The sequence below is a fragment of the Armigeres subalbatus genome, chromosome 3 (assembly GCF_024139115.2).
Source record: "Armigeres subalbatus isolate Guangzhou_Male chromosome 3, GZ_Asu_2, whole genome shotgun sequence".
NCBI classification, from domain to species: domain Eukaryota; kingdom Metazoa; phylum Arthropoda; class Insecta; order Diptera; family Culicidae; genus Armigeres; species Armigeres subalbatus.
The window spans coordinates 125,743,739-125,761,698 of record NC_085141.1 but is presented as its reverse complement, the minus strand read 5'-3'; the positions used below and the strand labels follow the sequence as shown (position 1 = coordinate 125,761,698).

At 42.2% G+C, this 17,960-nt stretch overlaps 1 protein-coding gene across 2 annotated transcripts in view; it reads left to right on the top strand.

Annotated features, from left to right (window-relative positions):
- Positions 1-11,181: 11,181 nt before the first annotated feature.
- The window catches only part of LOC134227993 (TLD domain-containing protein 2), a 671,450-nt gene continuing 664,671 nt past the window's right edge, over positions 11,182-17,960 (top strand). For both annotated transcript variants that reach the window (XM_062709741.1, XM_062709737.1), the window contains exon 1: positions 11,182-11,915. In XM_062709741.1, coding sequence (XP_062565725.1) covers positions 11,914-11,915 — 2 coding nt within the window. In that variant the 5' untranslated portion in view covers positions 11,182-11,913. The remainder of the gene's footprint in view (positions 11,916-17,960) is intronic.

The window sequence follows — 17,960 nt, the reverse complement described above, 5'->3', positions numbered from 1 at the left end:
TTTCGTTGAGTGTTTTCTTCTACTTATTTGAAGATAATTGCTGATCTGTGTTTGATGACAAGGGAATTAAATTTCATATTAGGTAATGCGGATGAGCCATGTTCTGCATAACAGACGAGAATGAGGTTGTGAACAGTCCATGCGAAACACCCAAGCGGCTGACCAAAGGATACTTTAAGACCAGGATTCCTATTCTTTCAATTTCCCGTTAAAAAACACGAAAGCCTCTTCCTATGCTATGCGATCTACCCCAATGATGTCGATGCCATCCGCAAAACCAAGGAGCATGTAAGACTTGTTGATGATGGAAGTCATGTTCTAGCATTATATGCCACAGTTCATTCTGTTTCACTGAGTCGAACGCTGCCTTGAAATCTACAAACAGATGATGAGCCCGCAAGTTATATTCCCGGAATTTATCATTGATTTGACGCCGAGTAAACATCTAGTCTAGACAATTTTCGGATTGGAAATTGTCTCGACTTCCCTGGGCATAAAAGTATCATCGTGTTAGCCTCATGATATACGAATGCAAAAATGGTAGCTTGGCTTGGAAACCTCGCAGTTAATAACTGTGGAAGTGCTTAATGGACACTAAGCTGCGAGGCGGCTCTGTCCCAGTGTGGGGATGTAATGCCAATAAGAAGAAGAAGAAACATCTAGTCCGATGTTAATCATCCTCTCGAAAACGGCTTTGATATTTGATGAAGCTCTAGAAGTTTCAAATAAAAATCATTAGTCAAAAGGATTTATTCATTCTACTACCCCCCCACCCTTCGCATTCCGCCTTTTTTTTAAATATTTTTAACGGATCGTTGGATCTTTTCTGACAATCGGTTTGAAATCTCTTTATATCGGTATAATAAAGATGTGCACTATTATCAGTCATTCCCTGGATAATTGTTCTTTAAACGGTTTGTTGCTTTCAGATCATTTTTTGAAAAGGCATTCCCCACTTTGCTGTCAGCAGAAAATCATCCACCATTGCAATGTTGGCACAGTTTGACCACAGTACCTATGCCTTAGTTTTCCTGTTTTCTTTAAAAAGATAAAGTAAAATTTATAATGATCACAAATCGTACTGTCGGGCAGCTTACCGGATGGATGGACAATTCGTTCTTAACTTCTAACACTGATGTCACCAAAGTTTTCTTCGAAAAATTATCCAACATGCGTCCTCCGGCAGGATTCTTCCAGTTTCGCGCCATGGCTCCGGACGTAAAAGGAATTCTGTAACAGAAATTTAATGGCAGCAAATGTTTGAAAACTGTCTAAAAACTGTAACTGAAGAGGGAATCGATTTTGGGGAAATTAGTTTTGATCTGCTACATGAACTTAAGATTTACGAAGTTCGACTTTTAACTGACGAAACAGTTTCACCAAATAATTGAAGGTAAATCTGATAGCGTGTTTTGCGTATAGAAAATAGTATTTTGGCCACAACTTCTGATACCATAGTCCAATCTGGCCAATTTTCAATAGCAAACAATGAGACAGGATTCACAGTCGTTTGGAACTTGTTGCGAGTAATTCGGCCAATGCTTAGTTCCAAAAAGTGTATCTACAACATACACATACACACATACACACACATACATACATACACATAAACAGACATTACCTCAATTCGTCGAGCTGAGTCGATTGGTATATAACACTATGGGTCTCCGAGCCTTCTATCAAAAGTTTGGTTTTGGAGTGATCTTATAGCCTTTACGTATACTTAGTATACGAGAAAGGAAAAAACAAAAGTGAGTTACCGTGGGAGCCGAAATCTGTACAGCATCGAAATCCATCCACCTCAAGAGATATCAATAAATTAAAAGGGATTTAAGGTAAATAATTAACAAATAATTTTTCTTATTCTGTTCATTTACTTGACAGTAAACTTTTAGGCAATTGAGATAGAAAGTAGGCTTTGAAATAAAACAACACAAATCAAAAACAAATCGCTACCTATCAAACACAGAGTTTCTGGCGCCATTTGTTTGCGTGTAGCACATAATTGCACCAAAAGTATGTGTGTTTTTATTGCAAATTGCGATTAATAAAATAAATCAAGCGGAATACACATCAAAGGGATCGCTTCTCATGGTGCGTATTTAACTATGTTCAGTGGTAGTTTAGTCAATCAGTCGCTTCAATTTAAATATTCAGTTTAAAAATAGCTGTCCGGATTTTGATCCATTGATTCAAAATCCGTTCACGGTGGACGGATTTTGGTTCAAGAGGTGTTGATTCATTATATTCATATTTTTCGTTGATTCTAATATATAAATGCGGGACACTTTAAAAGTAGAGGCCTTCGTGGCCTATTTTCTAGAGACTTTTTCATATAGTGTTGTGCTTAATTATATGGATTTCGATGCCCCACGGCCAGCGCCGTGCTCTAGCGTGCGTTTGGCTGAGTTATCCCCGCCAATGGCGCCAGCCCTTAGGGGGCGCCGAGATCAAGAATCACGATATGAAAAACAGATCAATTTTCAGTTCAATCAAAGTTAATTGCCTATTTCCGGGGATTAAACCACCCGACTTGGACATTAATTTACAATGTTGTGAAAACTCATATGTGAATCTGTACGTTATGTGGAAGATATTGATTTGGAAAATGTATTGGAGGTAACCACTTTCCCTTCGATGGGACTCGAACCCATGACCCTACAGTACGCTAGACTGGTGCTTTAACCAACTAAACTACGAAGGACCTCCGTCGGCCTTCGCAACCTAGCGGCTACTGAACGAGCTCGAGATTCACATATGAGTTTTTACAACATTGTAAATTAATGTCCAAGTCGGGTGGTTTAAGGTCACTCCTGACGGAATCCAATTTTCAAAGTACTCGCGTTTTCAAGGGCACACCATTCGATACGGAAGCAACGCACAACTGTCATTTTTATTTTTTCACGCATGCTGCGACGCATGTATCGAATGGTGTGCCCTTGAAAACGCGAGTACTTTGAAAATTGGATTCCGTCAGGAGTGACCTTAATCCCCGGAAATAGGCAATCAACTTTGATTGAACTGAACCTTAGTTGCGTGCGCTTGCCTACGCAATGCGGTCGGGTCTGTGCTCATGCACTTCTTCTAAAATTCCGGCCCCTAGCTTATGCTAGTTCGTGCGCGTGTGTGTGTGTGTTTTTTTTTTTACAAGGGTTTAAGGTTTTGGAAAAATCTGCGCGACAGACACCTCGAGCATCCACACTATGCTTGAAGGCGAACAGGGATGGGCCCGTCCCGACCTGTTAAAAATGTGTCTCCCGGAAAAACCGGGTCCCTTATCTTCCTTGCCTCGATCCCCCCCCCCCCCACCACCACGGGATGCTGCGACTACTTCCCGGGGGGGGCGGTGGTCTGTGCTCATGCACTTCTTCTAAAATTCCGGCCTCTAGCTTAGGCTAAATCGCCGACTGGTTTGCTGAGATCCACTGCTACGTTGTCTCGATCCTTCGGCGGTTGTGCCACAAACTTCCTCACTCGAATCCTCCTGACTTCCCCCGGCATCGAGGGCGGTCCACCAGTTCCGGTGAAGGAAACTTCCGCACTGATGGTGCCCCGACTACCGGCGGCTATCGCAGAGGACGCTTTCGCGCATTGCGCCGACTTCGTCTTCGGGTTGCAGAGGTGGCCCGAAAGTTACGGTAATGGATAACGTCCGCACTGGCGGTGCCCTACATACCCGAAGCACTACCTTCTTATTTCTGCTTTCTTCAGCAGGTTTGAGTTTCGAGTGCCGAGGTCGGTCCGACGATTCCGGTTGGCAGAAGACTTCCGGTTCGCTGGCGCTCCGACGACTCGAGACCAAACACTGCTCACTGTGCTGGATTTCTCTCCAAACCGACGCTTACTTGCTGGTCCCTTCTCCATCGACGCTGCAGCTCTGACAGTATTTGCGTCACGACTCTGGTTACCGCATTCCACGTACCTTCATCGCGACACATTCGCTCTGCGATGTTGTTCGCCCTTATGGCAGGCATTCTTCTACGTGCCTCCGCAAACCTCGGGCAGTCGCATATAACGTGCTCTGGAGTCTCCTCTACGTTGATACACGCCGGGCAGAATGGCGATGACGCATGGCCACACCGGTGCAAATATTGGCGGAATCAACCGTGTCCGGACAGGAACTGTGTGAGGTAAAAGTTTACCACTCCATGCTCCCTATACACCCACGTCGACACATTGGGGATGAGCCGGTGGGTCCAACTTCCATTATCCGCATTGTCCCACTCCTGCTGCCACTTATTATTATTATCGTCTTTATTTAAGAGGATTTCAGCCCTTGGCTGGCTCACCTCTGGACTGCCACTTCACCATAGAGTCCAGTTTCATCGTCTTCCTCACATTTCTGGTATCTCTCCGTTGGTAACACTCGATATCCTATGCTAGGGTTATAGGGTTAGGGGCAGCAGGGACTATGTCCAAGGGCTTGACGATCCCTCCCCAGGCCATCTGCGAGTTGTGGGGCTTGCCTAGGATGTGGTGGGGTTTGACAGTGGGCCCTGTTAAACCTCTATAAAAAGCTGCATGTATCCGCAAGTAGGCTCCACCAAAGCGACCGTGTGCCGCTCAAAGCGCACAAGCCCAAGTCCTGGTGTTAGGTGGGACGCTAAACAGCCCTGACACGACGGCCCTCCGACGAGACAGGAGGTTTGCGCAGGCCCAATAAGCCGCCTAGAAAACCAATCATTACGAACAATATAAGAGATAATGCGACTCGATATAATCGGCAAAGACCTGGGCGACGAATACAGGATCACGATTGGAAGCTTGGAACATGGAATTGCAAGTCGCTAGGTTTCGCAGGTTGCGACAGGATGATCTACGATGAATTACATCCCCGCAACTTCGACGTCGTGGCGCTGCAGGAGATTTGCTGGACAGGACAGAAAGTGTGGAAAAGCGGGCATCGAGCGGCTACCTTCTACCAAAGCTGTGGCACCACCAACGAGCTGGGAACCGGCTTCATAGTGCTGGGTAAGATGCGCCAACGCGTGATTGGGTGGCAGCCAATCAACGCAAGGATGTGCAAGCTGAGGATTAAAGGCCGTTTCTTCAACTATAGCATCATCAACGTGCACTGCCCACACGAAGGAGACCCGACGACGAGAAAGAAGCGTTCTATGCACAGCTGGAGCAGACATACGATGGATGCCCACTGCGGGACGTTAAAATCGTCATCGGTGACATGAACGCACAGGTAGGAAGGGAGGAAATGTATAGACCGGTCATCGGACCGGATAGTCTGCACACCGTATCGAATGACAACGGCCAACGATGCATAAACTTTGCAGCCTCCCGCGGAATGGTAGTCCGAAGCACCTTCTTTCCCCGCAAAAATATCCACAAGGCCACATGGAGATCACCTAACCAAGAAACGGAAAACCAAATCGACCACGTTCTAATCGACGGTAAATTCTTCTCCGACATCACGAACGTCCGCACTTACCGCAGTGCGAATATAGAATCCGACCACTACCTCGTTGCAGTATGCCTGCGCTCAAAACTCTCGACGGTGTACAACACGCGTCGAAGTCGGACGCCGCGGCTTAACATTGGGCGGCTACAAGACGGTAGACTAGCCCAAGAATACGCGCAGCAGCTGGAAGTGGCACTTCCAACGGAAGAGCAGCTAGGCGCAGCATCTCTTGAAGATGGCTGGAGAGATATTCGATCCGCCATTGGTAGCACCGCAACCGCTGCACTTGGCACGGTGCCCCGGATCAGAGAAACGACTGGTACGACGGCGAATGTGAGCAGTTAGTGGAAGAGAAGAATGCAGCATGGGCGAGATTGCTGCAACACCGCACGAGGGCGAACGAGGCACGATATAAACAGGCGCGGAACAGACAAAACTCGATTTTCCGGAGGAAAAAGCGCCAGCAGGAAGATCGAGACCGTGAAGAAACGGAGCAACTGTACCGCGCTAATAACACACGAAAGTTCTATGAGAAGCGTGCCACAGCCCGATATGTGTAAGGACATAAACGGGAACCTTCTTACGAACGAGCGTGAGGTGATCCAAAGGTGGCGGCAGCACTACGAAGAACACCTGAATGGCGATGTGGCAGACGAAGATGGCGGTATGGTGATGGACCTGGGAGAACGCGCGCAGGACATAATTCTACCGGCTCCGGATCTCCAGGAAATCCAGGAGGAGATTGGCCGGCTGAAGAACAACAAAGCCCCTGGGGTTGACCAACTACCAGGAGAGCTATTTAAACACGGTGGTGAGGCACTGGCTAGAGCGCTGCACTGGGTCATTACCAAGATTTGGGAGGAGGAAGTTTTGCCGCAGGAGTGGATGGAAGGTGTCGTGTGTCCCATCTACAAAAAGGGCGATAAGCTGGATTGTAGCAACTACCGCGCAATCACATTGTTGAACGCCGCCTACAAGGTACTCTCCCAAATTTTATGCCGTCGACTAGCACCAACTGCAAGGGAGTTTGTGGGGCAGTACCAGGCGGGTTTATGAACGAACGCTCCACCACGGACCAGGTGTTCGCCCTTCACCAAGTACTGCAGAAATGCCGCGAATACAACGTGCCCACAAATCATCTATTCATCGACTTCAAAGCCGCATATGATACAATCGATCGGGACCAGCTATGGCAGCTAATGCACGAACACGGTTTTCCGGATAAACTGTCAGTTGATCAAAGCGACGATGGATCGGGTGATGTGCGTAGTTCGAGTTTCAGGGCATTCTCGAGTCCCTTCGAAACCCACAGAGGGTTACGGCAAGGTGATGGTCTTTCGTGTTTGCTATTCAACATCGCTTTGGAAGGTGTAATACGAAGAGCAGAGATTAACACGAGTGGTACAATTTTCAATAAGTCCGTCCAGCTATTTGGCTTCGCCGACGACATAGATATTATGGCACGTAACTTTGAGAAGATGGAGGAAGCCTACATCAGACTGAAGAGAGAAGCTAAGCGGATCGGACTAGTCATCAACACGTCGAAGATGAAGTACATGATAGGAAGAGGTTCAAGAGAAGACAATGTGAGCCACCCACCGCGAGTTTGCATCGGTGGTGACGAAATCGAGGTGGTAGAAGAATTTGTGTACTTGGGCTCACTGGTGACTGCCGAAAATGACACCAGCAGAGAAATTCGGAGACGCATAGTGGCTGGAAATCGTACGTACTTTGGACTCCGCAAGACGCTCCGATCGAATAGAGTTCGCCGCCGTACCAAACTGACAATCTACAAAACGCTAATTAGACCGGTAGTCCTCTACGGACACGAGACCTGGACGATGCTCGTGGAGGACCAACGCGCACTTGGAGTTTTCGAAAGGAAAGTGCTGCGTACCATCTATGGTGGGGTGCAGATGGCGGACGGTACGTGGAGGAGGCGAATGAACCACGAATTGCATCAGCTGTTGGGAGAACCATCCATCGTTCACGTCGCGAAAATCGGACGACTGCGATGGGCCGGGCACGTAGTCAGAATGTCGGACAGTAACCCGGTGAAAATGGTTCTCGACAACGATCCGACGGGCACAAGAAGGCGAGGTGCGCAGCGCGCAAGGTGGATCGATCAGGTGGAAGATGACTTGCGGACCCTCCGTAGACTGCGTGGTTGGCGACGTGTAGCCATGGACCGAGCCGAATGGAGAAGACTCTTATATACCGCACAGGCCACTTCGGCCTTAGTCTGAATAAATAAATAATAATAATGCTAGGGTTATGCAGATTGGAATCATTCCTGCGATAACGCAAACTGCCTCCGAGGAAATGGTACGGTACGCACTCGCGACTCGAACGGCCATTAGGCGAAACACGCTGTTCAACTTTCTGCGGTTACGTTTCGTCTTGAGCGCAGCTCCCCAGGCTGGAGCTCCGTACCTCAGTATCGAGGATGATACTGCTGCCAGAAGACGTCCACTGCTGCTTTTAGGACCACCCACGTTCGGCATGATCCTTGCAAACGCACTGACCATTTTAGCCGCCTTTCCGCAGAAATAGTCCACATGGGTTTTGAAATTCAACCGGTCGTCGATCATCACTCCTAGATAGCTCAAAGCCCGCACGGACGGTATGTTATGCCCTCCTACGGTAATCTGGATCCGCTGGATCTCTCGGCAGTTGCTAACCAGCATCACTTCTGTTTTGTGGTGAGCTAGCTGCAGCTTGACTCCGTTCATCCAGTTTTCAACTGCGTCGATAGTTTCCGCCACCAGCATTTTACTGCTTCCAACGACTCTCCGGTTATTGTAAGGACATCGTCCGCGAATCCGAAGATCTTCACGCCTTTGGGCAACTTCAGTTTTAGAACTCCGTTGTACATAATGTTCCACAGCGTTGGGTCTAGTATGGAACCTTGCGGAACACCTGCCGTAACCCCAATCGACTTCTGCCCCGAATTTGTTTCGTAAACCAGGATCCGGTTCTGAAAGTAACTTTCAAGGATTCTACACAAGTAGTCAGGAACCCGCATACCGTGTAACGGTGCGGCGATGGCCTCCCAGCTGGCACTGTTAAAAGCGTTTTTGACGTCAATCGTTACTACAGCGCCGAATCGATTGCCGCGCCTCTTCTTCTTGGCCGCTCTCTCTGAAACTTTAATGACCGTTAATCCGAACTGCTTTTCCGAGAAGCCGGTCTCCCCCTCAGTGAACTGCGTCAGCCGATTAAGGATAATCCTTTGGGGCCGTACACTAATTACGTAAGCAATTTTTCTGAGGGTTTTCAACCTCCCTCTCCCCATGTTAGATTTTTCCCATACAAATCATTTTTCATTTATATGGAACATAAGAAAATGTCAACCCTGCCCCCCATAAGTGCTTACGTAATTAGTGTACGACCCCTTTCCAGAAGCTTCCCGTGGGTATCCAGCAGGCATATGGGCCTATATGATGCTGGATTCCCCGGCGGTTTCCCTGGTTTCGGCAGCAGCACTAGTTTCTGGATCTCCCACCTATCCGGAAAGTTACCATCTGCTAGGCATTTCTACAGCACCATCCTGAACAAATCTGGAAACGCCAGTATCGCAGTTTTTAAAGCCACTAACCTTACGGATTATTTTCAAACCTCTTTCGCTCCTCTTTGTTGTGAGAATACATCGGTCCCTCCAGAATGCGAATGTTTCACCTAAGATTAGTCCTCCAAGTATTGGTACATTGCTCCCATAGTTGCGGTAATTTTTAATTTGCGTTCCTATAATTGTGGAGCTCGCAACTATAGGAATACTACCGCAACTATTGCTGCAAAGGTGATAAAATAATAAAGTAATATAATGATATTTACCGATTTATATCGAATTTCACGTCTGCAATTTGTTGTTTTGAGTTATGGTATGTCAATAAATCGATCAACGAAGCAGGTTGCTGCGTTAAAACCGCAATTTTTGCGTAAAGTGTACTTCCACAACTATTTGTACACCCACAACCATTGGACCATTTACCCTACATCAGAGGGGGTTCGTAATGCTCATTTAAACTCAGGAGCACAGGATAAACAACGAAAACAGATTCACCCTGGGCTTGAAAACGCCTGCTTTGGTCTCATCGAACAGAAAAGTCGAAAACCTGTACATTACATAGAGCTTAACGGAGTTCAACGTCACCTTTACGAACAACCTGATTGGGCTGCACGTTTGAAATTTTTAATAGGCTGATTTGAAAAATGAATAATCATCATTAGTACGGATGTGGCTTTAGAATTAGACGATTTTTAGATGCGGTATATCTTGGGATTTGATGAAAAGTAAAAAATAAACTTGTACAATTGTTAAAAACGATAGCTTGCTTAATATTTTTTTGGGCTAATCGCTATTTATTTGAAATAGTTTTGTCTCATCCGATAGTAATTATTTAATTTTTAAAATCTATAATGCTTGTTAGATGGATACAAAAACCAGATAGAATGAATTTGGTCCAAATTTTAGTGACAATAGGTACTTTACAAAAATTCTCGCAAAATTCTCCAAAAAACACTGTAAAAAAAAATTGTAGAGTATGACAAACATCCGAAACATTTTGGAAAACTTGACGCTATACGAAAGTAAACAGAATATTAGGTTATATGGGACCATAAAACAGTAGATTACTTGAAAAAATTACGTATACTTTGTATATGAGAAGGCAAAAATGAAATTATTAAATAAACAAAATGTATTTATAATTATCGGAACGTCCTATACTGCATATGATCGCATATGAGTCCCATCTTTGCTGACTTCCCTATCCATATAGAACAAATATGAGATCGTAGGCAATATAGTGGATAGAAGTGTACGTACATGTACCACTTTTTCTGGCAACGAAATGGCGATTGTGATGTATACCAGAAATAAAAATGTGCATATCTCCAGATTTAGTTGTACAAAATCACTTCTTCGCTATTCTCTTATTAGATCTTAGATCTTAACAATTGTGAAAAACTTAAAATTAACAAAAATGGTTTATGTACCACTTTTTTTTGACAATTGTAGAAAATTTACTTAAAAATATTTCCTAAACCAAGCTATAAATTGAGATCATCATTCCCGACGTTTAGATGATACTGCCGTTAACGTTAACATGGAAACAGCTTCAAACATATGGAATGTATATTTTAAATCAATTCAAACTCCATCAACTGACTACACAGGTAATATCAGGGTGGGTCTCCAACTTCAAACAATGTTGCCGTAAGCACCGCCTGTCGCTTTTCATTTGTTCATCAATAAATCGATAACAGCAGTTTTCAATCCTTCAACAGGCTGTTGACAATCTATCGTAAGTTGTGTCGTGAAAGTTATCAAAATCAACACAGTTCCAATTATTACGCAACGAATCTCTTTAATCCTTCCAGGAAGCGAGCCCTTCCTCAGGAATGTCGTGCTCGGATATCTGTATGAGAGAGACGAGCGAACCGGGAAACTCATTCCCGCGAGATCTACACTCGAATGTACCTAACTCGATGTGGTTGGTAGACTTCTTCATAAGCCATACGTTTCTTTAGGGACAAAGATGAGTGGCCTCCATCCAACGTTAGACGGACTAATTTTTCTGGAGTAGAAGCATTTCCGAGACATTCTGCTCTTTCCTATCAGTCGGAGTATCCTTCTTGATATTTTTGGTCGCAATTTTCCTCTCACTGGACCGCCACTCATTTGGGTGATGTAGTAATCATCAGTCAGACTTGGACAGGCACGAGCGTTCCCAGTTGCTATTCGAACGTGGTTCAGGTGGCATTCAACCAGCTGCTTTTGCTCAGAATCGCTTTGTGGTCGTTTCAGAACTGTGTGTACCAAACCCGGGTAGTTTTTCTTTGCATCTGTGCAGAGCTGGTGAACGGGGTGTGAGGTGGATTTTGATACTCGCTGATAAGTCTCCCCTCATCCGCGCTGGGAGTAAAAGAGAGCCAACTATCTGCTGGTACTCTTCCGCGAAGGACAAGGTGAAAGTGGCCAGACAGGAAGGACATCTGGATCGACTTGGTTCGAAGAGCTCCGGCACTTTGCCATCGGATTTTGCTTGCTGCCAACAACGGGTGGCCGTCCGGTCGAATCGGATTATCTGAATTATTTTTTTTCGGGTACGGTTTGTAAGTGTAAGACGACATTTTTCGCAGTTGTTATTACCTGTTCTCCTGAGAGATGTCAATTAGTCAATGAGTAACAACTAGTGATAGGAAAATTAGCAAATCGATTGATTCCTTCTCAAAGGGTGTTCCCTTATACATGTGTGGTTGTTATTTAATGTGTTATTGATTTGTGGTTCAAAAAAGCTATTGTCAATAAGTGCATACAAGAGAGCCAAGAAGTGGAAAAATCAAATCGTGTTTGTGAATAAGAAAAGTGTTTGACAGCAGAAGAAAAATCAATTTATAGTGTCATCAATATTGGCCATCATACCATCGAACGCAACTAGCAGCTCTACGTCTGTTCGGAGCTATACGTTCAGCTGGGTGAAGAGCGATTAATTAAAATGTAAGTTGCATCTTAATAGAAAACAGGTTGACGGGAAAAAATGTCCACTGGAATGTGTCTATATTACGTTTTTCTTTAGTAATGTCAGAATGAATTATAGAACGCACGTATACTGTGCGATGGGTATAGAGAAAGCAGAAAGTGGAATGAGTGGAAAGAATTGATCAGCAGAAAATAACAACTCGGCAGTCAGCACAGAGAGCTACATGGGAGATTGGAGAGTGCTGTGAGGCTATTGAGTGATACTGTGTATCATTTTTGTTGGAGCTAAACCTATCGAGAGAAAGAGAACCGTCGCCGTGATAACAAGTTCTATAATTGTACACAACACACAATACGATAGAGCCATCCAACGGAACTCACATCCACACGACCAGCTACACAAACGATATCATATCACCCCCAACTGCAAGTATATCAAGTGACCGGTTGATGCTTCGGTTGCACATTTTTGTGTGTTCTGTTTTTTTCTTCGTCTTTTAATAGTCAACAGATGTATGTTTATAGTGATTATCGATTTGTACACCATCGAGGAACTTGTAGCATACAGGATGGCTCCATGGTGCTACAGGAAGGATACAATTCGTAACCAACATGTCTGAACTTCGATATTGTGTAACATTTTCACCACCCACTGAGTACATATTTCTGCTGGGAGGTTTCCCCTTTCCAAAGGGATGCACTAAGTGAGGTTTGATGTATGTATGCAAACAAGCCTGCGTTGACACGTGTCGAAAAATGAAGGATTGATTACTAGTTGAGCCGGTAGCAGGTGGCTTCACGGCAAAAATAGTTTTCTTTTTAATGGAGATCCGCATTTGCCACGACGAAGATATTAGAATAAACAAATATGTTTTCAATTTTGTTTTATGATAAACGATTGTAATGGGTCTTATTGATAACTGAGATACCAGGTACTGTGACATTTTTGCCTTTCTCGTACAACAAAGTTGTACCGAAGGGCTGTATGATCACACCAAAAACGAATTTTTGATAGGAGGCCCGGAGACCCATAGTGTTATACAGGTAAACTTCGATATAACGTACATATCGATTTCAAAGTTGTACGTTATATCGAATTGTACGTTATATCGAAGCATGAATAATCATCCTTATTTTACACTACTTAAATGTTGTACTATTATGTACTTTATGGGTGAATTTCTTTCAAATAAGACTCAACTAGCAGTGTGGAACAGATTTTCTTGTGAACAATTTCTACAAACAAGATCGTTTCAGTGATATTTCGATTTTATCACCCCCTGGTGAATTTTAGGGTGACACACCGACACCTTAAGCAACTTTACAGTTCCTCAATCTATGAAACAATTTTCCGGTCTAGAAATTTCATACAAACATACTTTGTCTCTTCATGCATCAGTCTATGTGGTCTCAGGACAATATTTCTTGATAGAATTTGATTTATGATGAAAACGCGAACAGTTCATCTTCCAGCCCAAACAGCTGGGGTGCGGGTAAGATCGACACCACATGAGGGTAAAACCGACACATCAAGTCTTTATGGAATTGAACATCATAACAATTCTAAATGATGTTACAACATAATAGAAAATGTTTAACAACATTCATTTTAATTTTTGTGTATGAAATTCATGTTTAGGGATCATTCATAAACGATGGTTGAACAAAATTTTATATATTTAAAATCATCACCACATATCATACTTTATTTAGTTTCGAGTGAGTGAAAAATATATAGAGTATAAGAATGTTAGTAACAAATTTACTAACTACTGTAAATATTGACCTACATTTAAATTTCACTTATTTAAAAAAGTTGTTTATAACGGCGATTTAAAATAAATGCGTATGGTGCAGTTATGACAAGAAATGAAAATGACCAGTTCCGTGACAAGCTACATGATCACGAAAGAACAACACTAGAGAACGGGTTGAATATATCTAAGAGCAAAATAAGCCTAAAAATACGGTTCTTCTTTGAGCGCTATTGGTATCCGACCTGCAGGCTTTCCTTGATGACCCAATATTACCCACTAGACCTATTGTCACGCCCAATGATGATATGGTATGTAATCAGTCTATGATTAAGTTATACTCCTCGGCGCCTCGTTTTCCAATACATGAATGATATTATGCGAATGATAAGTCTAATAAAACAGAGGTATTTCGTGATTCGATGGCAGGTGTCGAATTTACCCCAACAGATAACATAATAATGATGAGATACATGTGGATGTTTATAATTAGAAAAGTTAACTATTTTTCCACAACATACACAAAATGATGTTCAATTATGGATCAGAGATGAATTAAATACTGAAAATTAACAAATTTTTGTCGAAAAAGCTTATACACCGATGCCAAAATTTTACATAACTTATCTCCTCAATGGTGATCAATGCTAATTGTCTGTTTATTATGACTCTTACACATCTCCGTCAGTTACAAAATGACTAGAAATACAAGAAATCAAACGTTTATTCAAAGTGTGTTGAAATTCTGTCCGATAATCACTTGAAATCAGAGATTTGAAGTGGTGTCGGTTTTACCCGCAGTGTCGGTTTTACCCACAATTCCCCTACCCGTTATTTATTGTCGAAAATGCTTACAGAATCCTTCACAGGTACTCAGAAGTCATTTATAATAAACTACAGGCGGTGAAAATTATTTCATGAAAATCAATGTTGTTTGCGGTATTATTTACGGAAATAAAAAGAACTATTAAAATTTTCAAATTTTTTTGTGGTGACAAAATCGGGTCGAAAACGTGATAAAATCGGGGGTAGGCAAAATCGGGGAGTGACAAAATCGGGTCAACACTGTACTAAGAAAAATGACCAGAAGAATTGAATTACTCATTTTCTTCTTCTTCAATGGCTCTACATTCCAACTGGAACTTGGCCACCTTTTCAATTATATTAGCATTTCCTCAGTTATATATTGAAAGCTTTTCTATGCCCGCCATTGCACGAGTATGTATCTTGTTTGGCAAGTACAATGGATACACTATGGTCAGTGGGTCGAGAATGGACCTGGAATGTTAGGGAAAGTCAGGGAATTTTGATTGAGGTCAGGGAAAAAATCACATAACCCAATATTGAATATTTATAGTGATTTTTTTTTTATTAAATCGAGCAATATACTAAACTAAAGACACTTATGACAATGAAACTCTGAACCAATTTTAATCCATTGAAAAAGGACCAATCAAGGTACTGAAACGTCGGATCAGAAATAATATAGCGTTTTAGCTGTTCATCAGACTTCATAGCCGTTGAACAATACTTCGAGGCAGTTACAGTCGACAACCACCTCCACTATCAAGCTATAAAGCTTATTTTTGTGTGTGGCCGTTGGCAGTCTCTAGACTAAAAGTCTACTCCGAACCCTTTTCATTTTCCACATGCTAATGTTTTAAAACATTTCGTGAACTTCCATTTGATGATGGGCTCACGTTGATCATGATCATGATCATTGGTCGATCCTCACGTCCTTAGGTGGTCAAATTAATGGTCATGTAGAGAGAATGATAGTGAATAAAAGCAACATATGGTCTACCTCATGTACGTAGGTGGCGATGGTCTCAAATAAACGTTACTCGATACTCGATAATCATACTCGGACGCAAGAGGAGGATAATGTTGTTGTCAATGGTAATGTTTCAGTTTCACATTCGCTGCTTTTGATGTTTATAAGACAACTTTATCAAAAAATATTCTGGTTGATCTTTGAGAATTTTGTCCAGAAATTAATTCAGAATTCTCATTGAAACACAAGCTGAAACATAAAAAATCCCAAAAATCTCGATAGTTTTTATCCTAAAGCTCCTTGATGGATGTTCAAAGAATCTTTAAACATTTTTCCACGAGTTCTTCAAAAAAACTATTAGATGTTCCTTATTAAGTTTAATTGCTTGTTGCAGTTGTCTGACTTTCTATAAATAACAGAACAGTACTGAAACTCCAAGACCATTTTTGAAAAACAACTAAAAATAGATAAAATAAATGGAGTAGATGTTGCTCCCTTAGCATTTGAGACTAGTTATGTCACTTCTTCACAAACACGACCTAATATTTTATGGATATTTTTCCATGGGACCATTGCTTTACGACCTGAGTGTATTCAGAACAAAATATTCAAAGTATTTCAGTGGTTAGAATGTTTTGCTGGGCTCACTGTAAGTACTGCATTGATTTATGTGAACTTGTAGCTCTTGTAGGTATTGTTCCGTAACTATTTTTTGAAGTCCAACTCCACAGAGAGTGAAAAAGAATTCTATACTTGAGAGCCAATGAAGGTTTCTCGATGTTCATGAAAATACCTAATCCGTAAGATTTTTTAACAAGATACAGACAGAAATACACTCTTTTGCGGGAGAATGGAACTACCCACAAAAGGAGTAAAATTTGATGCATAAGAAGGATAAGTGCATAAATGTTAATCATTTGTGAATAAAAGATAGTCTTAATTGTGCATAATATTTATTCCTTTTTGTGTGTAGTCCCATTCTCCCACAAAAGAACGTACTTTGAAGTCTTAATTGAATACTTTATAGTCAAAAAACAAGTGTTTTGTGTGTAAACTTTTTTAGCAGTGTAGTCTTCCAGTAGCTCACGAACTCATATGGACTTCAAGGATTCACACATGCAGAGATTTTCATACGCTTCTAGGAATTGAAAAAAAAAACATTCTTCATACCTGGAAGTTTTAGAGGAATGGTCTGGAAAGTCAGGGAATTTTATTCTCAAATTTGAGTCGACACCCTGATTCCTGGAACTCATTTAGAATTTTCTACAGGAATTTCTCCACAAAATTCGCCAGAAATTCTTTTGGGAGCTCCTCTAGAAATTTCTCCTAGGATTAATTTAAAATAATCTATGGTACACATTTCAAGCTTGAATCTACAATACCAATACTCGACATTGGCTGACTTAGACCGGGAAGCAATCCGACATCAGTTCTGACTTTGACAGAACTTTTGCCCAATATCAACTAGACATTTGTCCATATAATAAAACATCATTATTATCAATATTATCCAATACTTCGGGAGAATTCTGAAGATCGTGTGAACTGAAGAAAACAGTAACAATAATGCCTCTAGCTGAAAAAATTGGACTCAATAAGATGACGTCATAACAATTTCGTAAATTATTTCGGAATAACTATCCAAATTAAAATTATTATCCAAAGTGTACGTTATATCGAGAAAAAATGTACGCTATATCGAGTGTACGTTATATCGGGGGTACGTTATATCGAAGATTACCTGTATACTAATTGATTCAGCTCGACGAACTGAGGTGATGTCTGTATGTGTGTGCGGGACTGTGTACAAAAAAATGTAGACCCAATTTTGGGAACTTCGCATTGTCCGAATTATTCGGATTTATTATTATTATTACAATTCGACGGGGAATCCTGTCCCATTGTTTGCTAATGAAAAATGACCGGATCGGACAATGGGATCAAAAGTTATGGCCAAAACACTATTTTATGCGCAAAACACCCTAGAACACTCATTCATATTTTTTAATATTTTTTGGCACGAAAAAGGCAATAACATCGCAAGGTGAATTAATCATGTTTTTTTTTACTCTAATGGCCATAGTAGAGGTGTTCAATTATTTATCTATTTTTCCGACCTGCCAATTGCTCGAAATCAACTAAATGATTTGGAATATTTTGCAAAGTATTTAAAAAATTAATAAATCATACTCGGTGTCAGTTACAATATGAGTAGGGCTTGGTAGTCATATGGCTACTGCTGCTGCCTCATACGCAGGAGGTCGTGAGTACAATCCCAGGTCCACTCCATTCTCCTACTTTGTATCTTTCTCTATATTTCTCATGTTCTAGCAATCGCTATAACTGGAAATGGACTTCCATACCGTTTCCATTTCTATTCCTACACACTCTGCAGCTCGGCAATAATCCGCACAGCAGTGCGTCAGCGAAATGAAAAACTGATATTCCGGCAAAATGTCGTTTGTTTGCTGATTTCCACCAACTTTGACAGAAATCCCGGCAAAAGACATGTTTGCTAGGGCACGACTGTGCGAA